Consider the following 23,533-nt stretch of genomic DNA (forward strand, 5'->3'; position numbering starts at 1 on the left):
CCGCGCCCCCGCGCGCTCCGGCGTTCACGCCGGCCGCGTTTGGCCCTCCTCCGCCGTAGAGGGCTCACCGCGAGCAGGAAGCTGCGCTCCGAAACCTGCGGGCACTGCGGGGCCCCTCGGGTAAGGCGGGGGGGGTCGCAGGGTCCCACTTGGCCACCGACACTGAACAGTGTCATTGCCGAAACCGCCCCGAGACACGGCCAGATTAGAGGAAAGCCGGCAGATGGTGCTTCAGAGAGCAGACGCTGCTATCGCCGCCTTTCCCGAAATGGATTAAGCAGTACAAATGGCACAGCGCTCTGGAGACAAGTTATAGTTGTCCTAAAGATGCGAAAAGTCAGGAGATAATTTCTGAGCTCTTCCCCCCACGGCCATTAGTTTGTTAGCATCTTTAATCTAGAAGTCCAGTAGCAAATGGGTGCTGTTTTTAGAAAGGAAATAAATTAGCCCCCGCTCACTCAGCCGTGTTCGATCATCTTTTTCTCAGCAGCTGGGAGTCCCTTCTGGAAACAGTCAAATGCAGCTCCCCTTGGCTCAGGTTTGTGGTAGTAATGTTACCACCAGCACTGTGACTCTTGGAGAAATACATGCGATAATCTTGGCATAGATTTCCATACAGAGAAAATCTAAACATACAGAGTGGCCAGTGTTCCATCTTTACCATTATGCAAAATAACCATTGCCATGCTTCCCAAATAAGGACTCCACGCAGCTAGTTCCTGAAGACAGAGGTCCCTCGTAAGAACACCAGTTCTTATGTCTGTGCTCACACCAAATTCTATAGGAACCTGATTGCTATCGAATCAGTTATGAATAGTTAGGACACATCCATTACTCTGACAGTTGCATCACTGACTGTTTTCATAACCCAGCCCTAAGATCAGCTCTTAAACCGATAACTCAGATTTGTCTGCCACACTGATAACTGAGTACCTCGTGACCACACCCTGCTGAGTAGATCTTCATTTTCTAGGATGGGCAGCAGCAGTGAACATTTAAACCTCTGGTCCCCAACGTGCTGTTCTTTGTTTCTGTCTAAAGTTCCTTAGACATTTTGTTCATTTAACTGACGAGCTGCCCTGACTGTTTCTTCTCCCATGGCACTGTTCAGGGCATGCTTTGCTCCACATGCAGGTCAGGACCTCTCTGCCAGACGTCTCTACTCGGAGTACAGCAGCTTCCCTGGCCTCCTGCACAGGCTCCCTCCCGACCCTCAGCCACCAGCCTGGACCATCCCCAGATGCTCGGGAAGGGGTGGGATGTGGACAGCACGGCCCGGGGAGTCTCCACCCCCTCGAGTGGAGCTGTAAGTAGGACAGGAGCTGTTCAGAGAAATCAGAGCAGAGACACAGAAAACACAAAACCAGACTGGTCTGGAAAGGAAATAACCAGAATACAGAAGAGAAAAAGCAAAAAGGTAGGTACTACTTTGTACCTGTTTTAAAAAGTGCATTTCCTGTTTTCAACATCAGTGGCAAAGTCATTAACTACTATTAAATATTATTATTTAATAAATCCCACTGTATCACCGTGATAGTTACCTAACTGAGCTATTGGCTTTCAGCTTTTGAAGGGATGCATAATGTGGGTAAAGCTGCTAACTTTCAGTTGTTTCAAGAATGCTGAAGCTTTCTTGAAAGGACCAACAGCCTCAGGCTCTGACCCATTAAGCAAGGAGGAGTGTCCTGCACAAAGAACATTAGCAAAAGAACTTAAACCAAAGGAAGAGTTATGGACAAATATCTTGATGGTAAGGGGACCCAGAGAACTAGCTGAAAAAGAAGAATTTATCTAATCTCCCTGGGAGGAGATCAGACTGTTCCTCTCACCCCAGGTTCCAAACCAGGATAATGGAGGGACAAAGAGGAGGAGGAGGGTGGGTCATCTTCAGTTCACCCTAATCATGCTTCTCTTTAAATGTGGCCAAAACCACAGGAATACTGAGAATGATTCCCAAAACAAAGCCTGATTTTGAAATATCCATTTCCTCCAGTGCTTTCAAAGACTACAGCATCTTACTTTTTTTTTCTTTTTTTTTTTTTAACTCTTTCCCCCCAAACCAGAGGTCTGTCTGTTATATTTTTAAGGAGAAATAGTACGAGTCTGCTATGCATCTGCTCAGCTCAGAAAAGGGATGCAAAAGCACTTTCTCCAGCAGGCAGGAAAAGGCAGCAAGGAGCTGCAGTCTGTTGCTTGAACTAAATCAAGGTAGCTGTTGATCAACAGGAAAGCTGTTAGCCTTATAGATGCAGAATCAATGCATTTTGGAATGGACATGCTGTGTTAGTGGGAGGGAGGAGAGCCACTTTTAATTTCTGTACCTGTAGATGTGGCAGTCAGGGACATGGTTTAACGGTGGATTTGGCAGTGTTGGTTTCATGGTTGGACTCAATGATCTTTAAGGTCTTTTCCAACCTAAGTGATTCTGTGATTAATGACTTTTTGTTGGACCTTGATAAGTTACATCTCTTTTTTAGGTATTATTCCACACTGGTAAGATAATGCTCACACTCTTGCTGCTCAGAGGGCTGTTAATAATAAATTAATAGATAGGATTGTAAGTATTTCTGCTGCTGATTCTTCAGCAAAGAGAGACAAATTTAGGGTACTGTGTATCTTTTGTGTCCTAATGTACTCGAAAGTGTCAAATCAAATCAAAATGTGGGAACAGCACATCTCAGTCTTTGACTTATTGCTGTAGTATTTTTGATCAGAGAGGAAGCACAGGCTGAGATCAGAAGGCACACACTGGTTAGGGGAGAACTGCCAGAAAGCACACTGCAGGTTTCTGTCAAAGTGGTGTTTTTCAAACAGCCATATGGTTTCAGTTTGATGGGGCTTATCATCCAGAACATTCCAAAGGACTGGTCTAAGCTGTACCTTTCCCAAAACTAAAAATAAACATCTGGCAACATCTGCTATCAGTTTTCCAAGCACAGTGGGACAGCAGCCATCAGTGGATGGACAGGCATCCCACATGGAGAGGGGGAAAGGAGCAGGAAACGTGGCAGCATGTAAGCTGAGACAGCCTGGACAGGGACAGCAGAAATAAGGGGAAGAGAAGATGTGGCATCTGATGCAAACTAACTTTGGGCAGACTCTGGACTGTGCTGTACTGCAGTATAAGCACGTGCTGTGTAAGACTAGAACCCACTTGTACAGCCAACTCTATGAGATAAACTTGACTGTAACCATAAACTTGAGTAAACATTAAACATGCAGATGCCTTTTAAATAGAGACTTTAAAAGATCTTTCCTACTACCCCTGAAAACTATCTATAGTTTCCTGCTGGTTTCAGACAGCCAGGACCTCCTCCAAGTATCAGTTAGGCCAGCATTGCCACTCTCTTCTCCACAGAAACAATCAAATTAACCCCCCCAAAAACAAACAAACAAACAAAATAAAAATCCCCAAACAACAAAAGACCCACAACAACACCAGAACACTCCAAGATTCAAATTTCACTGGTGTTGCCTTGTTTTGGGGGCTAACAAAAATCCCTGAGAGATGCTCTGAATTACAAGAATTTCATCCCCAAGATGTGACCTAAAGACAAGTCATGGAGTAATTAAAGTTCTCGGAAGATGTTCTTGTGAATCTTTTCCTTTGTTCACAGTGACTTGCAACTTAAGTCTCCTCTTTTTACTGCCTAATGATGAGAAATCACAGCCTAAACTGTCCTGCTGTACTCCTGATCTGCTTCAGAAACTGGACTGTTTGTTCCTTTTGCTTTTTCTTTGAACAAATCTTAAACAAACAAACAAACACAATGACAAAACCACCAAAACCCCACAAACACACTTTATTAGCCATGAATCACAATTTCTGACTCATCTGTCATACTCCAATTTCACCAGCTGTTATCCAGCTGCCTTCTCTGGCTTTGCATAAACAGAGTCTGAGCTCCTAATTTCTGGAAGTAGTAGTTTTCTCAAATAATTGGGTCAGCTTTCTACATATAATGTAGGTGATAGTGTGGGAGACAGTGCCTGAATACTGTTTCAAATATTTGGAACTGCAGGGCAGTCTTAGGAGATTGGGAATTAAATTGTACCTTCTTGCCTGCTGCTCTACCTCACTCCCACCTCTTGGTTTGTGTAGGATTTTTGTGCCTCTGGAAGACCAGGACAGCTAGACCAGACAGCTGAGAAGTGAAGGGTTGAAAGTGTGTACAAAGAATTTTCATAATGGAAAACCTTTATTTAAGGTTATGACCTTGAACTCCATTCACTCTGTAAAACCCCTTTGTTCAGCATCTTATTTTTTGTCTCTGTAGATAACTTGAGATTTGGAGCTGATGTAGAAAACACTCAGAATGGAAGGCAAACTCCCATGTCTCCTCCTGCTGGTGGGAGCAGTTGTGACTACCCAGTGCCAGGTGAGATTTCTGTGCCTCTGGAACGGCTCCCCTGGTTCACATGACCTCAAGAAGACTGACTCTCTGTAGGCACTTGTTCTCTCAGTTATTTTAAGAGAGCAGTTACTCACAGAATTAACCTTCTTTGCTGGCAGGGCTTACTCACACGTTTCAGACGGGGAGCCAGACCCAGAGGTAAGCCAGGAAACTACAACCCTGTGACCTGGAGTGTGAGGAGCACGGGAGGTGGAAGCAAATGATGCTGCAGGAGTGGAGCCTGAAAGCTGTTTGTCATGGTTATCTGAATGAGAGATTCAGAAGGCAAAATACCAGACCGTTAGTACCATCCACAACTCAGGGAAGTTTTCCTCTCCCCCTGCTCTTCTTCAAAGAAAACAAGGCTGGTCAGTAGTGGAATAGTAACTCCAGCAACACAGCAGTGAGAGAGAGGGATGGGACAGGGTGGTCTGAGAAGGGAAAGGGCAGCCTATTAAATGGATGCACCCTTCACAGATACTTTTCTCCTGGGAGTGGAAGGGAGTCCTCTTGCTCAGCCAGGTCTTTTCCCCAAATCTCTAAAAGAGGATTTCCTTTCTCCGACTGCAGCCATTTGCAAAGACAGTTCCTCTGGAGAAGTGTTCCAGCATGGATGGACCTGGCTGAGGCTGGCAGGGAGCAGGATAGAATACTGTAGGTGTGACAGCGGGCAGAGGCGCTGCCACACGGTGCCTGTCAGAGGTGAGTATGGCAAAGGAAAGGAGGAAGGAAATGGTGAGGGATGAGAGATTGTCTGTCTAACCACCCGAGAGAACAACTCCACACTCAGGGCCGGAGTTATTGCACAGGAAATTTGGCTTGAAATAGGATAGAAATGAAAATACCAATATCTGCTGACTCAGGCAGGACTGAGTGGGAGTGGGCAAGGGGCTGGGGGAGTCTCCTGACAGCATATGTGGAGAGAATGGAACAAAGGAAGAATGTCAGCACTACACAGAAAGGCTGTAAGTACGTGGCAGTACCAGGTAGGTAGGGAAAAACAGAACAGGCTAAAGGAGACTGACAGGAAAGGAAAGATGTGTATACATTGCCAGCTTCTTGCTTCTGTGAAACCTAACAGTATTTCCTGGCTTTTGCTTATTCCACAGCCTGCACTAGAAATAAATGCTACAATGGGGGCCAATGTTCACAGGCATATTATTCCCCACAGCTCTTCATCTGCCAGTGCCACCAGGGTTTCTCAGGGAAGCAGTGTGAAATAGGTGAGTACAGCACATCAGTTCCTGTGAACAGTGATTGGGTTGAGCTGTGCAGTACAGAAGGATGAGGTACCCAGAAGCTCCTGCTGTATTCTAGGCTCTCTATTAAGTTGCCATTTTTATTCTAAAACTAATACTACAAAGAACTTTTAAGGACACCTGGGCTGTTCTCAGCATCTCTTAATAAAACTCTAAATTTTGTAGCTGAAGACACCTTTGTTTACACTTACAGTCTGCCTGACTAGGCATTTTCACTGACCCACTAGACAAGACATCTGAGAGCCAAGTTTAAACAGAACAGAGACTGGGGAAGCAGGGTTGGGATGTCCTTCCAGTAACATTTTGTTCCCTTTTGTTCAGATACTGAAGTTAAATGCTACAGAGATGCTGGAGTAACATACAGGGGTACATGGAGTGTGACAGAGAGTGGATCTGAGTGTTTAAATTGGAATAGCAAAGACTTGATGGACTGGACATACCATGGCCAAAGAGCAGATGCAGCTGAGCTGGGATTAGGCAATCACAACTACTGCAGGTGAGGGGCTGATGGCACACAGGTGAGAGGAATCAGAGCTTGGAGCAAAGGAATCTGATACCAAGCAGGTGCAGATATGGCCCAGCACATGAGCAGCAGCTGCAACTTCTGGAGGCATATCTGAACTTCAGATCTATCTAGACTGGATGCTTATGACAGGCTAAAAGATGCAGATATCTCTCATCCCACAGTCTTTCCCTTGTCCCTTCTCAGTGCCTAAAACTCCATTTGTCATTCAGTTTCCCACAGTTCCAGATCCCAGTCAAAACTGCAAAAATACTGTGCTTTGTGCACATGGAACTGAACTGCACAAACATGCTGTCCACCCCTGCTAGCCACTGGCCATCTCATCTTCACCTCCATGTACTCCACAGTTAAAACAGGAATCCAGACACTTCTGGTGGGTCAGTCCATGTCTTTGCTGCAGAGCAGGATGGAGCTACCAAACGAGATGGCAGACATGGGACCACTACAAACAGCTTTGTAACGCTGCATAATATCATAACTCTTTCAGAAACCCAGATGAGGACTCCAAACCTTGGTGCTATATCTATAAAGGGGGAAGGTACACCTGGGAACACTGCAGCGTGCCCTCCTGTTCAAAAGGTACGTGCAGGGGGACAGGGGAGGGACTGTGGAGTTTCTGTTATTCACTGCATGTGTAAGGGTTCGCTGTAGACTCGTGCTGTTTCTGTAGCCTGAAAAGTTGGGACTCTCATGTTAAATTATATGTAAGCTTTTAATGTGTATGACACCAAGAGACTGAGATGTGTCTGGTTAATAGAGAGGTGCCTTGACAGAAATCACACTTAGGAACAACTGATGGGTTCCATCCATGGGTTAATGTGCAGCTTTCTTGTTGCAGTTTCAAGCACCAGCTGCAGATCTGGGAGAGGCACAGATTACCGAGGCAGCCACAGTGTTACCAGTTCTGGAGCTACCTGTCTGAAGTGGAATTCTGGGATCCTCTTCAACAGGCGATTTACTGCTTGGAGAAGAGACGCTTCCCAGCTGGGCCTTGGGAGTCACAATTTCTGCAGGTATGTATGGGGTGTAGAAAGCACAGGAAATACATTCCTGCTGGGAATGAAGCTCACTTGCAATAGTAATTTTGTTCTGCCTGACCTATCTCTGCTCCTCTGACATCAGACCCCATAAATGCAAATTCCATGTGCCCTCAGGGCTCTCTAGAAAAATCAAAAAGAATACACTGGGGTTGCAGTCTGCCACCTTTAGGTCTCCACAACCCCCCTGCAGATCTGATAATACAAAGAGCTCTTCTCTTTCCTGTGCTGCAGGAATCCTGACAATGACAGCAAGCCCTGGTGCCATGTCCTGAAAGGAAGCCAGCTCACATGGGAGTACTGCAATGTGCCTACTTGCTGTAAGGATACTAGCACTGCTGATTCTTCTCTGTCTTTGAGGCACTACACTCCTGCATGCCATCTGTATTAAACTCAAGCCTCTTACAGTAAAATAAGAGCTGGAGGAGAAAAAAAAAAAAGCTTTTTGGAGTAGAAAGAGATTCTGTAGCTCCACTCTCACAGCAGTGCCTTTCTCTCTGCCAGAAGGGAAGACTGCAGAAATGGAGGACAGGAAAGGCAGGGTTTCCTTACTGTATTTTTCAAATCCGAATACAAGTTTCCTAGGAAACAGGAGTGAGTCAGATACTAAACAGTTCACAGCAGGCTGCCTCAGCACGCACCGGTGACTAACAGGCTCTTAGCCCAAACTCAGCCCGAGTGCCGGCACAAACAGCCTGTTTTGGGTCTCATCCCCAGCCAGCTGCGGCGTGCGGCAGCGCCGGGCCCGGCAGTTCCGCGTCCGAGGGGGCTCCTCCGCCGACATCGCGGCTCACCCCTGGCAGGCTGCCATCCTCGTCACCTACCGCCGGCTGCCCGGGGAGCACTTCCTCTGCGGGGGCACCCTCATCAGCTCCTGCTGGGTGCTCTCCGCTGCTCACTGCTTTGAGGAACGGTAAGCTGAGGGTTCAGCACTGCCTGGGAGAAAAAATAAAATCTGGGAAATGGGAGCGTCCAGTGCGGCCTTGGGAAAACCCTCTTTATCCCAGTAAACCAGTCTGCACTAAAGATTATAGTTAGTCGTGCTGAGCATTACAGAGAGGCATTTATTGTGCAAACTAGCAGCATGGCACTAAGGTACCACAGCAGAATATCAAATAGCAGAAGAACAAAGTTGTCAATGCACATGCAGAGCCATCTGAAACTTGAGAACAGCAAGGGGCTGGCAGAGGAGCTTTGCCACGATGGCTGTAAGCAAATAGCACAAAAATGAAGCCAAATAGGTCACTTGAGGTCAAGCTGCCTGGGTAACAGAGTAGTAATAGTGCTAAAATGAGAAAAGCAGAAGTTCCAAGTACACATCTCAAAGGGAAGGGTCCCCTCTAGTTAACACAAGAACAGAGACTCTCTTGTTCTCCAGCTTTAGTACAAATCAGCTGAAGATTGTGCTGGGTAGGACTTCCCGAGCCACTCCCGAGGAAAAGGAACAACAGTTTCGAGTGAAGAACTACATTGTCCATCCGAGATTTGACTCAGAAAATTTCAACAATGATATTGGTAAGAACTTTTCTGACCTTGTGGCTGGAAAGCTCACGGTTGGCTCAAGTTTAATAGTGGTCAATGAAGTGGGGATTGTTTTCTCCCTCCTCAGCCCTGCTGCAGCTGAGCTCAGATGCAGGAACCTGTGCTGTTGAGACAGACACTGTGAGAGCTGCCTGCCTCCCCACGCCAGGGCTGCAGCTGCCTGACTGGACCGAGTGTGAGATCTCTGGCTATGGCAAAGATGAGGAATGTAAGTAGAAGATAATGTCTACATGCAAGTAGAAAATAGTCTGTCCAAAGCTTGAGTCCCCTGCCATCAAAGAATTCAAGCCTTTAGCCTTACTGAATGTCTAATGTACTATATTGGCTTATATGAACACCACAAAATGTATGTATAAGTAGGAGTCACTCAAAAGGAAGTTTTGCTGTCAGTTATTTCATTCATCTGAGTTCTGTCAGCTGTGTGGGCCAGTAGAGTCTTCCTTGATACTCTCCACAGTACAAAACCAAAAACCTGGCACAATGGATAGGGTAGGAAAGACAGCAGATTTGCAGTCACAGCTGCCACATTTCTGCTGTACTCAGTACATTTAGATATTGTAGTTTGGACAGAAATCCCTTCCTGTCAAGATTTGGTGTACCATACAGTTACATATTTTTAAAGTGCTTTTAAAGCTTGTCCTCAGCATTGTTTACAGGGAGTACAGGATAAACTCTTTGAGAGGGCAGGATGCTGCAACTGTAACTCAAAACTAGACTGAATAACAACAATCTTGCCAACTTTCAATTTTGTGCAATTGCAGCTGCACATAAACCCAATATCCAAACTAACCAACCACCCAAATCTCTTCCATTCCAACCTAAGTGTAAATTCCTATCCAGTTACTCAGTATTGAGTATGACAAGGCATCAGATTTTTGTTAGTGCAAGTCTAATATTAAAAAGTTAGGACCCTGTTCCATACAGTTAAGGCATTTTCATAGGCACTTCCTGTGACTTCATTTCCATTGATGTAACTGTGCAAGGATGACTTACCCACCCAGCAGCCTTTAATTTGGAGCCTAGAAAAACCTCTTTAGCTTGCTAAAGCTTGCTGAAGAAACAATATTCTCCCTCAGTCAGATTTAAGCTGTTCTCACTGGCGAAGTGGAACACCCAGGATATAAAAAAGACCCTTTGGCAAGGAAATATTTGTTTAGCCACTGAGCTACTTTGTTTATGCTCCTCTGAGCTGCAGAAACTGAGCTGCAATGTTTCTAAAACCCACACAGACATGTAAGTATCCTGTTGTGTCCCTTGCAGTCTCTCCGTTCTACTCGGAGCAGCTGAAGGAGGGCCGTGTCAGGCTGTTCCCGGCCAGCCAGTGCACGGCCCAGCTCCTGGACAACCGCACGGTCACCGACAACATGCTGTGTGCAGGCGACACCAGGAACCTCGATGATGCCTGCAAGGTAACCCCCTTCTGTTCCTCTCCTCCTTCCCTTGCCCCTTTCTTTTCTCTGCCCCTGGTAGTCTGAGCCAAGCAAACAAAAAGCTTCAGAAAATGGTTTAAAGGAGTTGTGCATCTGCCTGCGTGGCAGTTCCAGTAGACTTTTGTTGAACAGAACAGAACTGCTGGCTCCTCTTTCTTTTTCCTTCCCTTGCCCCTTGTAGGTGGGAAGGCAGGACACAACTTAGCCAATCAAACCAGAGCAACACAGGCTGAAAATCCCAAATACAGGAAATTCCACAAAACTGAACAGGAAAATCCACCCCAGCATTTCCTAATATTTTCTGTTATGTGAGCATGCAAAACACTCAGCAGGAGGTTCTGGAGGAGGAAGAGGTGCCTCTCTACTTAAAAGTAGAGAAAAGAAAAATAAAGACTGAAAGGTGGTGGAGAAGGAGCAGCTATGACATGAGGAAAAAGGAGGGGATACATTCACTCCACATCCTTTCTGCTTGAACAGCTCTTTAATAATTTTGCTTTACTGTTACACACAGCCTTCCTCTTTTTCTTATTATCAGCATCTCACCTACATTTCATAAATGAGCACCATACAAAGTTAGACACTTCACTGTTACATCTCTTTTGTGTCTCTCCCCATGAGGAGCATTGAGGGATCTGGAACACGAGAGTGATTTCTGTAAAAGTGCTGTTCCTGAGAGCTCTTGCTTTGTGAGCACACTGCCCAGGGCATTTCTGCAAACACTGGTGCACCTCTAAAGACAGTGGGAGCGAAAAACCAGCACAAACCCAAACCAACAGAAAAGGAAATTGTTACTAATCTGCTGCTTCTGTGTAGGGTGACTCGGGAGGGCCCCTGGTGTGCCCGAAGGACGAGCGGATGGTGGTGGTTGGGATCATCAGCTGGGGCATTGGCTGTGGCCGCAGGGACGTGCCTGGTGTTTACACAAAGGTGAACCGTTACCTGGGCTGGATCCAGGACACCACCAAACCCTGAGGAAGAAACAGGAACTCTTTGCAGTCTCGTGGCCATGCCCTCACAACTTCCTTCTGGTGCCTTGAGGACTTCAAGGGCTTCCTGTTTGTCCACAGGCTCGTGACCTTCAGTACAACGGGAAGACAAACTGCAGTGTGTGAGAAGGGCACGTTCCCAAATTACCCTCCTGTCCTTATTACAGGTTATCAGAAACTCATCCTCCTTTCCCCCCAACATCCCAAGCTTTCCACTCGCATCAAATCACATGAGTACAATTTAAAATTAGTTTTGGGCCAAAAGAATAAGCCAAGAGAGAACATCATGCATCCCTGAAGCAGATATGTTGTTTTGGAAATGGGTGTAAACTGAAGGCAAAGAGGACAGATCTAATTTCCTGAAAACTTCATTTCCCTCCTTACTTGGCTGTAAAATTGGAAGACATTCCAGTCAGACTTAAGCTCTGTCCTTATAACATTTGACTTGGGTAATTTAAGCTGGTTTCAGCTTGACTCCAATAGAAAGAACAAAGCTGTAGGCATGAGCTGCTTATTTCCAGATCAATATACTACTTGCTTTTTCAATTTGGAACTGAGCTTAAACTCTCTGAGCAAATCCAGGGTGGCATGCTTGTTAGGATATTCTGTTCTCCCACTTGCTTTTCCTCCTGGTAAAGGAATAGGTAAAAATATTAACATCAGCCTGATCTGCCACAGAATCAGTGCATACTTTTTGACTATTAAATTTCTGTGCATTATCATCTGATATGAAAGCAAAAGCTCTCTTTTCAGTGCAGTGGGGCAGAACAAAGGACAAGTGTAATGGCAGCAGTTTTAAGTGCCTGCTAGATTTATATCCACAAGTAAAAGGCCAAATCACATGTCACAAGGCTGCCTTTGTCCTTTAACAGCAGCCAGGGCAGGTACAACCAATCCCCATGAACCAGACCCTCAGTAATCAGCTTTACTGCCCTGACTGCAGCTGCCATGTGACACTGAGTGGCATCTGTGCACACCCGAGGAGTGGAGCCTTTGAAAGCTTCTCCTTTGTCCAATTGCTTTCTAAAGAGAAAGCAGGTGTAACTACTGTTTTACAAAAGGAAAACGTTATCCTGAGGGAACAAAAGGAGTTTTAGCTTTAGTACCAATTGCAGCCAGAACACCAGTCTGTTGTACTTGGGAAACTCAAAACATTTAAACTCCAAATGTTTACTGAGAACAGACTAGCACAGCACCCAGTCAAATACAGAACCCTATGTAAGTACAGAGACATGGTGAGGATGGTAAAGGGGGGTTGTGAATGGCAACTTTACAAATGGTCTGTGATCTTCCAGCTACCAGCTCAGAAAATGCCCTCAGAGAGATGATCTCTAATGCCCTCAGAGCAATGGTGGTGTGAGTCCAGTCAGTTCAACAACAGTGGACGGGGAAAAAAAAACCCAAGATGTTTTTTAATGAAGAGTCACAGTTCAGGGTTTTGGTGTAAATTTTCTTTTTATTGTTGATATTTTCATTTTATTAAATATTAATGTTGAGAAAAATACAAATTAAATTTCCATTCATCTCCCCTACACCCATTTCCAAGTGCTCTTGTGCCTCACTATCCTGGCATTCCCAAGCCTGCCAAATACCTGCAGCCTATAAAACAGCCAAAACCATTCCACTGAGTAACACAAGTAAGTGTCCTCAGGAACACTTTTGTTTTGCCACTCAAACAGTCTATTAAATACAATATTTGAACTCAGTGTGACCTAACAGCCACCAATAAAATGTTTCCATCTTTACAACATCAACTTTCCACTTCTTATCCTGCTTTTATCCCTGCTTGTCCTCTCCCAGGACACAGCAGCACCATCTTTAGACAAGGTCTAAGAATAGCCACTGCCATCTGCTTGCTTGCTTCCCTCTGCCTCTGCAGTTGCTATTGTCACATTCAAGGTCTTTCAGAACCCAGGTCAGCATCAGCATTTATGGTGACTGAGGTACACAGCTACACCTCATGTTCCCTCCCCAAAAATCCTTCTGTCAACCAGCTCATGTCATTAATGTTGTTCCCCTGTTCCCCCCTCTGCCCTGTTTCACCTTTCATCCCACAGGACTGATGCAGAGAGCCTGGCTCAAGGGCCAGATGCCTTAATGCACATAACAAACCTCGAGTAACATGAATCACTTCAGCAGGGCAGAAAAGATCCTTTAAAAAACAAAGCTACAAAGCCAGAGGGCAGGATCAGTACTTGAGGAGCAGGAGGTGATGAGGTATTTCATTGTCTTTATAATCAAAGCACTACCCTGAGCCTGCTACCCAGTAAACAAAAATGGTTCAGCTGCACTCCTAAAGACATTTTCACTGAGGTTCCAGGAAATGCTCAGCACTCCTTCTGGGAAACACTAAGAAAAATTACCAAGAAAGTAATGAATTTTAGCTTGTCAGACAGTGACTTAGTCCCTGGCTTACAATCCCAACTGCATAAAGACATTTATCTCCCTCAGGCACCCACTACTCACAGTCCAACTGGCATAGTTTACCTTCCTCCTCAAATACCAACCATATTTCTTGTAAAGCCTGCACAAACCACACTGAAATGACACAGATGACATGTAAAAATTAATTTTATTGATGCCCTCGTTGAAGGTTTTATTTGCACCGAACATGCTCAGCAGTAATGTCACCTCAGCAGATGCCACCTGCTCTGGCATTCCTCTGGAGCCCTGGAACCTGCAGCTCCACAGGCAAGATGCCACTCAAGTCTCCATCACACCCCCCACCATGGATGCCACCCCTCCTTTAGGGGCTGTCCATGCTGGACTCCACAGCCACACGTGTGGTCACAGCACAGCAGCTCAGGGACGAGTTCTGCTCCCACAGGGAAAACACCCTGGATGTGGTGGCCAAGGAGCCTGTTCCAGACACCACCAACAGTGCAGGTGCCTCCCATCTCCTCTTTCTGCTGTACACAGGGAGGTACCACAGGCTGGGGGGGCACATGGAGCAACAGCTCCTGCACAGGAGATGGTCCCAGTGGGCAACCCTTGAATCCACAGCACCTGACTGGGACAGGAACTGGAATGAGGTAGGACAGGCAGGAACACTACGAAGGTACCAGGTCACAATTATGTCAGAGAAGGACACCAGTGAGCAGGAGAACAGCCTTCATTTGCAGTAGGCAAGCAGGGGCAGAGAGAGGTTCCAACAAGTTATAGGACAGTGATTATCTTCATTTACTCACAGCTGCAATTTCCATCAGTGCTGTGTCCTCACAAAAATTCCCCTCCCTGTCTTGTCTGATTCCCCAAGGCAGCTGGGAGAATTCCTACCTTCAAATACTGATAAAATAACCAGAGAAGCAGAATGACACTGAGATGCCACCACACCCCAGTTACAAGATTTTAATGCATTTCAAGTCTGTGTTCAGAGATTTAAGATACTTAACGACCCAGATGGCTTATGAAGTATCTACAAGAAGCATCCACTTCTTCCATTCCTCCCTCTGTGGCACCATCCCCAATCTCAGGCTTCTCAACCAGCTATCCTGGGTGGAACAATCTACCCTTCCACTTTCTCCAGCCCCTCTGAGGCAGAGAGGCAAGATGATTTCCCTGCTGCCAAGAACTGTACAGCTCTGCATCCTGACACACAGTGATGGAGAAGGGCAGGTGCTGATCCTCACACTGGAGTTGAAGTTTGTGGAAATTCAACTTTGGATCATCTACAAAGGGATAAAAGCCAACCAAAATACAAGGAAGAGGAGATACAAAAGGCAATAAATACCTGGAATTTCCTCTAAGACAGCAAAATGAGGGTGATACAAGCTTAAACAGCTGACTCAGTAATCCCAAGGGACCTGAACACTTCTCCCATCTGCTATTATTCCAAAGACTTCCAAGAGATGAGGTTGTTTCAGGTCAGCCTTACTTTCCCCTGCTTTCCAGCAGTCTGAGCACTTCTTTCCTGCTCATGCTACTACAGGCAAGGGAGCAACCCTAAACAGATGGATGGGGAAAGAGGCTGCATCCAACAGCCAGGGACAGGGGAAAAGGAGAAGTGCTCTTCCTCACTGCCTGGATCCTCTAGGTTCGGACTTGGAACTTGCCAGCCTTAGTCATGTATTTGATCCCCTTGAATGGCTTGTACTTCTCCCCATACATGTCCAAGCGATTCACCTTCAGTCCTAAAGGCAAACAAACACAGCCTGAGACTGCTGCTGCCACAAACAAAGCAGACAGGCCTTCGAGAGAGAGGCACAGAAAGCACAGGGGAAGTTTTAGCAAGCAGTAAACAGAACAGAGAAAAGCTGACAACTGCCTAATGTCAGAATCATTCTTTACAAACACATCCATACCCTGAAATTCTTTATAGCTCTGTAAGCAGCAAATGCAAGGAAATGTAGGTGAATTGCTTCAAAGAGCACCAGAGAGAACAAATCCATGTATCTGTAGTCAAAGCAGACAATTTTTTGCTTGTTTCAGGTAGAATGTACTGTAGAAGGCCTGCAAAGCTACTTCAGCTACCTGCAGAATGGGCACTGGCACAGCAGAGAACATTCCCCTCCTTTACCTGACAGTCACTTACCAGATATAGCCAGCTGCTGAATTTTAAACTGCAGGTTAATGGTGGGGTTTTCATCTGGTTTCGATGTCCCAGCCTGCAGGCTCACACTGCCCTTCAGGCTTGGCAGCTTCTGGGGGTTTATTTTCCCCACATCCCATGACAGTAACTGAAAGGAACAGAAAATTCAGCAGTGAAACAGAAATGCTGTAACACCCTCTAAAGAAGAGTCCCCTTTCAGTGACAGCTTTTAGTGTTTCTTTGTGAAAAATGTTTTCTTCTTAGTACCTTGCCTTTCATATTGGACAGACACATATTGGACAGACACAGGCTTAAGGAGCAGATACCTCCCAAAAGCCTTCCACAAATGATATTTCCACTACTTGTGCTAAAGGCCCCATGGACAAGCCCATCAGATTTAAATTTAAATGAACTCAAACAACAAAAACAGAACACCCCAAACCAAATCCAAACCCACCAAACCCCTCAGTGTTTGCCAAGGACCAAGTCTAACATGCAGCACCAGGCATGACAACCAGATATGCAGAAGTTTGTAAGGCATCCACCAGACCCATCACACAAAACCAGTTCTGGCATTTGCTTCACACACCAAGTAACCAGAACTGTGATCCACTCAGACACCCAGCTATTTGTTGTGGGGATTGAGGAAACTTCTAGTATGCAATTGTTCAGAAAAAGAAAAGATAGCACCCCATCCCAAAAAAGGATCCTGCCTTCAGCAAAGCAGTGTTCCTGGAAATGTCCATGGAAGCAGGAACAGCTCGACTGCATTTTCTTAAAAATTAAAAAAACCCCAGTATCTAATTTCTACCTTTGCTCTCACCTTTGTAACTGGATCAAAGACATGTGTTCCCTGAGAGGGTGTAAGGGTCATATTTAACACACTTTTTGGCATCTGGCTGGTGACCATCACTCCCTCCACAGTCTTGCCCATGGTCTGCTTGGGCCCCACGGTGATCTCGAAGCGCCCCAGGGAGCTGCTGTCACGGAAACTGATGTTGTGCTTCACGTAGACGGGAATTGCCACCAGACTGGAGCAGAGAAGAAAGTCCTTGTCCATCTCTTGCCTTCGTATTTGCTTTCCCCGATGCACTGAGAACATTGGGAACCAACCTCCTTAACAGAGAAGGAAATCCTACACCCGTTTGCTTGGTCTAAGGGCAAAGTTGGAACCCCATTCTCAAGTCTTGATTACAATTCTTTTCACCTTGTTTGATTCTAAAAGCTTTTTATAAGCACGGGAAATCAACAGCTTGATTACTCCCCACTGCTTAACTCTTTCCCTCTCTAGTTTGTTTGTCTGCTGCTAGTCTTTGAAAAATGCTGGCTGACCAAAAAGAAATTACAGAATCACTGCTCCAAACAAGGAGAAAACATGTTTTATAAAAGGAAAAATGCAAGTTATCGTGCCCCTCTACTTCATTTGGCACAACACACCACCTGATCTTTAAAAGTTCCCTTTTTTTTATCCTCTCCCTGGCCAGAAAGATCCAAATTTCATAACTCACAGCACTACATTCATCACCTACTTCTGAGCACTGACATGGTAGGAGAGCAAGCGAAAATTGCCGTCAGGTGGGATGAAGGAGAGAATCCTTTCCGACTCCCAGCGCTTGAACCGCACGCAGGGGTGGAAGCTGACGTCGTCCAGCAGCCGGGGGTTCTGCAGCAGAGACAGCACAGGGGTTGTGAGGGCAGTGCCCCCTCAAAGGACCTCTCTGCTCCTCCACTCCTGTCCCTGAAGGGCCACCCTGTGACACTCTGACCACCGAAGGTGTACTCAGACACGGGACACTCTTTGGTGCTGCTGTACCCGGGTGACAGCAGCACTCAGCAACCTCTATCCTTATAGCACTCAGCAACCTCTATCCTTATAGCACTCAGCAACCTCTATCCTTTTTCAGGGTGATTTTTACCATATTTTAGAAAATTTAGTCATGTTGAATAATTGCACTGATACATACTCATGAAAAAGATGGCCCTTCATATCTGCCTAAAACACCACTAAAGACTCAAATACTTAGTCACAGCACACACAAACAGTGCTTTTAAACAAAGAACCTGAAAATACAATTTTTAGGCTCAAAGTTGCTGAGGTTCACTATGAGTTCCCATTGTCATTTCTTTCTCTTTCTGTTTGGCATACCCAGAGTCTGATGTGCTGGAATCTGTCAGTGTAAGACAGATCTTAGCAGGGGGGCTGGGAAATGCTTTTCAAATTACTTCAGTAAAAACACATCCTTGAGCTTTACCATAAAGGAGAGGGTAAGGTCTGGCATCCCAGTCAGCTTGACGCAAGCATCAATCACCCCTTGGATTTCAGCAGTAATCGTGGAACCTGCAATCATAAAGCAAACAGGTGGTTATGTGAACCTGGTCAAAAAAATCCCAAAGTGGAAAAACCCTCAGTGGGGAGGAAGGAAATCTATTATCTTTATGAAATGTCATGGTTCATTATGTTGCCTGCTCAACATTTTTCTCATTCCCAATGACTTCTCTAGAAGATGCAAACAATTAAGAACAGACACTAGCAATGTCCATTTTAATGGCCAAAGACAGTATCTCCCAAATCTAACAAGACTAAGATGCACAAATAGTAAAGAGAAAGAATATTTGCTCATCTTCTATTTTCCCAATATAAAATTGCTTAGGAGACCTCAAGAACAAGGACAAGTTGTGGTACCTCTGTGACATTTTTGGCTGAGCAGCACGTACAGGATGGCAACACTCCAGAGTAAAACAGAAACAGAGCTTCCCACACTTGGAGGAAGGCGACCCTCTTGGAAAACCCCCCTCTCTGTCCAGGCACTGTCAGGACCAGTCACCCTCGTGCCAGCCAGGAGCAGCTCCCATACCTGATTTGTCGATGATGGCGTCGATCTCCTCGATCACATCGAAATAGGCCTCGTTGTTGGTGTATTTGACACCAGTACGTCTCCAAGGCACCACTGAGAGCTGCCCAGTGGGGAGCTGGTCACCCACATTAGTGCTTCCTGGAAAAAGAAAGGCAACCACAACCCCCCAGACGTCAGACAGTGCTCCAGAACGAGTCCCCTGACCTACAGAACTTAATTGTAATTAACCCTCGAGTGCCTGTTCCTTTGTAGGGGGGCAATTACTCTTGGAGACCCACTGCGTTCTACAGTTCACATCTGTCTTACACCCAGCTCTAAAACACACCACAGTAAGGCACGGGCAAGTGTGAACATGTGGGGATGTGTAAACCCACAGCACACTGACATCCTGCAAGTCAGGGCACGGCTGTGACTGGGGATGTAATCTGACTGTAAACCAACCCAAAACCAAACCAAAACCCAAAGTGCAGCTGGTGCTGGAATTGGAAGGATCCCCAAGCAAAGCACTTACACACCTGTGCTGCAGTTTAGAATGGCAGGGAACATAAACTTCCCTCACCCATGTCCTAATTCACTTCTGCAGGGATATTGCACATGGACTTCCCAGTCTATCTGCTCCTTGATTCCCTGTACCTGTGATGGTGTTGACGACTGTCCGCAGGATAGTGGGAGGTTTTATCAGTTCCTTAAGAATATTAGACTCTGTTGCCAATGGAAAGCCATTGTCCAGCATCTCCTCCAGCACCTCATAAACCACCACAACATTGTCCTTGATTATCACCTCTGAACACACGCCAAAGTAATCCTGTGCAAAAGAAATAATTACTCAACAATTGCTGAAAGAGAATCTTCTGATCATTCAGTCCTGTGTCCCCCCCCAGGAATAAATCCAGCTGCTTCTTGGAGGAGGTGAAACAACACTGAAACTCCAGGTTCTATGAGCAGACAGACTGACCACTCCAGCAGACATGTGCAGCTCTGAGCACCCTCTGCCACTGCCCCACTAAGCTGCCAAATCCCTGCATCAGCATTCCCAATTAATTCAGCAATTTTTAAAACTGGACATTTAATTTCCTTACAGTCTTACTCTATGTGGACTTCACACATCTTTCAGGAGAGAGCACAAACACACACCTGAGCTGCTGGTTAGTTACAGCAATTTAGGAGATCAGACATTCTGCACAAAGCATGAGTAATAACAGGCTGTGACAGCAGAGAACTCCTGTCCTGCACTACAAGCACTATTTCTTTTTCAGACATATCAGATTTTAATAAATGGCCAGGCCAGTGAAGACACACATCTTGTACCCCAAGAAAAAGCAAAACCTAAAGGGCTGACAGGATCCCTTTTTGGCCTGAACAGAACTCAGAATACACTCACATTTCAACTGGCATCTGGAAGGGAGAGCTCACATGACACTTGTTTGACCAAGCACCACATTTCCTGTGTTCTGTCAGGATGCTGGTCACAAGACATCTCAAATCTGGGCAACACAGCCCTGTTGTTGGCAGGCAGAAGGACAGGCATCTTCACCATTTTCTTACATGGACCATGTCCACCAGAGCCCAGAGGGAACAGGGCTGCTCTGGGGCAGCCCCACTGTTTAGGAGGATTCCAGGGAGCATCCCTGGACGTGAGCACAGGGGCTGGGTGTCACCAACTGACTAAAGCACGTCAAAGAGCTCCCCGTGAGAACAAGGTCAGCTTGGTCTTAGTTCCAGCTGCCAGAGCAGGAACACCGACTGCTGAAAGGTCCTTTCCCTGAGCGCGGGTGGGTCCCGAAGCCATCGTAATTCCTGGCAGTAAATCCCCAACCACCGCAAGCCCCTGTCTGTCCCCTCGCCAGTGCAGGATGCGAGTGAAGTGACAGGCGAACAGAGCGACCCCAGGGCCGCGGCACCGAAGGGCTCTGCCCGCCCAGCCCGCGGGACCCGCACCTGGAACGTGTCCACGACGCGGTGCAGGAACTCGATGACGAAGAGCGGCGGCACCTCGCTCTGGATGACGGCCACGAAGAAGATCTTGTGGCGGTACACGCTGAGCAGGTAGTGGTGCGGCGTGGGGATCACGGGCGGCACGTTCTCCGCCTCCGAGGCCCGCTCCTGCGCCTCGAAGAAGTAGTCGCAGACCGAGCGGCTCACCACGCTCTTCCAGTGCTTCTCCAGGAAGATGTCCCCGGCGGCGTTGATCAGGAACAGGCTGTGGATCATGGCTGCGCTGGGATGGGGGCGGTGGGACTGGGGCTGGGCTGAGCCGGGATGGGCTGGGGCTGGGGGGCGGTGGGACTGGGGCTGGGCCGGGCTGAGCCGAGCTTGATCTGAGCCGAGCTGATCTGAGCCGGGCTGAGCTGAGCCGAGCTGATCTGATCCCTCCCGGGCCGGGCTCGGCTGGGCCGGAGCGAGTCCCGCCGCGCGCGCTCCGGGACAGGCCCCGCCCCCCGGCGCGCGGACAGACACGCGCCGGGCTCTGTGGGCGGGGCCGGCAGCGAGCGCTGCTATTGGCCGGCGGGAAGGGCGCGCGCCCGGTGACGCACAGGGCGGTGCGGCGCGCGGCGGCGGGAGCGGGTCGGGGGCGCGCCCGGCAGCGCCCACGGGGGTCGCGGCCCGGCCCCCCCAGCCCCTCACGGGCCCTCAGGGGGCCCTGTTCCGGAGCTGAGCTCGGGGATGTTCCAGAGCAGAAATCAGGGATGTTCCAGAGCTGAGCTCGGGGATGTTCCAGAGCAGAAATCAGGGATGTTCCAGAGCTGAGCTCAGGGATGTTCCAGATGAGACCTCAGGGATGTTCCAGAGCTGAGCTCGGGGCTAGTCTGTGACACATGGGAGTGACCCGGCCTTGCAGCGAGGAGCAGCCGGGGGAATGATCTCCACTGTATTATTTTGCTGGTCTGTTCAGCACGGAGGAGTAACACCCCTGAAATCACGACCCAGCTGGCACGAAAGTGACAGTTGTCGTGCAAAATTTACCTGAACTCTGCCAAATGATTCCTTTGCGCAATTAGAACAGATGTTTCATGTTCACAGAGCCGATCCCTGGACTTCTGAGTCATGCAGATGCCATTACAAATGGTTTTCCTCCTACACTGTTGGGAACAAATAGAGAACCAACAGGAAAGCGGCCCTTTGTACCCTGTTAGAGCAGCTGTCTGAGCACACAGCCCTTGTCACAGGGGAAAGGAGGTCACAGGTCCCTCACTGCTCCAGGGGCAGGTTTACTTTTAACACAGAGACATTGTAAAGATTATCATATCAGTCCAGGAGGCTCTTGGAGACTGTATTAATGGGAGTCATAGAGATACCACAGACAGAACACAGTTAGACTGACAACAATGTAAAGCCTTTTTACATTTGGTTCTCCATGAAGCACAAACCTTTCTGGTTTTAACCTGGACCTTAAAATCAACAGTCACGGGCACAGGTAAGGAGTGCCCGCTCTCCGAGCTAAATGGTATCGTTATTTCAGAGTTCATCGCTTCGGGGTCTTTAAAAGCCCAGACTCGTGGTTCCCAGCGCAAGTTTAATTAGGACTAAGAGAGGGATTTCCTGCTTTCCAGGATACGGGCATCCATCGAGCGCCAACCGGACCCCTGAGCCCTCCCGCGGCCCCGCCCGTTCCCCCAGTCCATCCCGGTTCCCTCATTCCATCCCGTCTCCCTCACTCCATCCCGGTTCCCTCACTCCATCCCGGTTCCCTCACTCCATCCCGGCTCCCTCAGTCCATCCCGGTTCCCTCACTCCATCCCGGCTCCCTCAGTCCATCCCAGTTCCCTCACTCCATCCCGGTTCCCCCAGTCCATCCCGGTTCCCCCAGTCCATTCCGGTTCCCTCACTCCATCCCGGTTCCCCGGTCGGTCCCTCTGTCCCCCGGCCCCGCCCCCTCGGCCCTTGCCCCCCCCGGTGCCGCAGCCGCGGCTCCTCAGCGCCCCCCGGCGGCCGCGCGCGCCCCCCGCGCTGTTCCCGCGCCCCCCTCCCCCCGCGGGCTGTTCCGGCCCGCGCGCCGCCCCCCCTCCCCGCCCGCCGCAGCGCGCCGGGCCCAAGATGGCCGCCGTGTCAGTTTTCGGGCTTCGCCGCCCGTCCGGCCCTTCGCCCGCCGGGGCCCGGCGCTCGCGGACCTCGGTGAGTAGCGCCGGCGGGGCCGCGCGCCGACCGGGCCGGCTGGCGCCGGGGGGACTCGGGGGCGGGCGGCGGCGGCCCCGCGGGCTGGGGACGGGGAAGGCCCGGCGGGCGCTCCAGGCTCGCGCGCGCCTGTTCCGGCCCCGCCGCCGCTCTGCGCCAGGCCCGCCCCCGCCGCCCGCTCCCCGCGGCGCCCCCCGGGCCCGCGCCCCGGGCAGGCGGCGGCGCGCGGCGCGGCGCGGGAGGCGGGCGGAGCGGCCGGGCGGCCGCGGGCTGAAGCCGCGCTCCGCGCCCGGCGCGGGAGGAGAGCGCGGCTGGGGCGGCCGCGGGCCCGGCCGTGCCGCTGCGAGGAGCCGGCCGGGCTGCACCGCCCGTGTCCCGGGAGCGCGGGGAGCGGCGCGGGGCCCGCCGGGCGGCCGCGGCTGCGGCGCGCCGCTCCCGATGCCGCCGGTGCGGGTCCCGTGCCGGGGCAGTGCCCCGCGGGGCGCGGGACCCGCCCGCCGTGCGGAGGGGACGGGCGGTAGCAGGTGCAGGGGCCGCTTGTCAACGGCGAGAGCGAGCGGGGGAGAGACCCCCGGTGCCGGGACCGTCCCGCTGCGGCCGGGCCTGGCCGGGCGGTTACGTAACCCCTGCGCACGGAGCTGTGCCGGGAGCGGGCTCGGCATCCCCCGGGCTCGGCATCCCCCGGGCCCCGCCGTCCCGGCGGGCAGCGGCACCGAGCGAGCGCAGCTCCGCTCGGGCAGGAGGGCACGTCTCGGGGACCATTTTCCCCTTCACGTCTGTTGGAGAGAACTCTAGACAAGCCCCACGTCCTTCCCGGTCTGGAAGCCGGTCGGGATCTCTCCGGGACCGGCCGTGTGGAGCTGTGC

The 23,533-nt window shown here is 49.1% G+C and overlaps 2 protein-coding genes across 6 annotated transcripts; one reads left to right on the forward strand and one right to left on the reverse strand.

The window, feature by feature from the left end:
- The first annotated feature begins 618 nt into the window (after positions 1 to 618).
- PLAT (plasminogen activator, tissue type) lies at positions 619 to 11,714 on the forward strand. 5 transcript variants are annotated; one of them, XM_029964962.1, is made up of 15 exons: positions 619 to 1,417; positions 4,103 to 4,166; positions 4,278 to 4,379; positions 4,514 to 4,553; positions 4,965 to 5,096; positions 5,504 to 5,617; positions 5,975 to 6,149; positions 6,664 to 6,755; positions 7,015 to 7,189; positions 7,448 to 7,533; positions 7,931 to 8,126; positions 8,592 to 8,728; positions 8,823 to 8,963; positions 10,016 to 10,164; positions 10,999 to 11,714. In XM_029964962.1, the coding sequence occupies exons 3-15, from the start codon at positions 4,317 to 4,319 to the stop codon at positions 11,155 to 11,157; spliced, it is 1,659 nt and encodes a 552-aa protein (XP_029820822.1). In that variant the 5' UTR covers positions 619 to 1,417; positions 4,103 to 4,166; positions 4,278 to 4,316; the 3' UTR covers positions 11,158 to 11,714. The 5 variants fall into 5 exon arrangements, with proteins under 5 accessions (XP_029820822.1, XP_008927421.1, XP_029820821.1 ...); XM_008929173.3 differs by lacking the exon at positions 4,103 to 4,166; XM_029964961.1 differs by lacking the exons at positions 619 to 1,417; positions 4,103 to 4,166 and adding an exon at positions 2,059 to 2,208.
- Positions 11,715 to 14,482: 2,768 nt separating this feature from the next.
- AP3M2 (adaptor related protein complex 3 subunit mu 2) lies at positions 14,483 to 20,803 on the reverse strand. Its single transcript, XM_018085772.2, has 8 exons — positions 20,493 to 20,803; positions 19,188 to 19,359; positions 18,555 to 18,692; positions 17,952 to 18,037; positions 17,229 to 17,362; positions 16,523 to 16,730; positions 15,703 to 15,847; positions 14,483 to 15,301 (listed from the first exon to the last, which is right to left on the reverse strand). The coding sequence occupies exons 1-8, from the start codon at positions 20,763 to 20,765 to the stop codon at positions 15,201 to 15,203; spliced, it is 1,257 nt and encodes a 418-aa protein (XP_017941261.1). The 5' UTR covers positions 20,766 to 20,803; the 3' UTR covers positions 14,483 to 15,200.
- Positions 20,804 to 23,533: the final 2,730 nt, after the last annotated feature.

This window comes from Manacus vitellinus, unplaced genomic scaffold, assembly GCF_001715985.3.
Source record: "Manacus vitellinus isolate BGI_N305 unplaced genomic scaffold, ASM171598v3 scaffold_87_pilon, whole genome shotgun sequence".
NCBI classification, from domain to species: domain Eukaryota; kingdom Metazoa; phylum Chordata; class Aves; order Passeriformes; family Pipridae; genus Manacus; species Manacus vitellinus.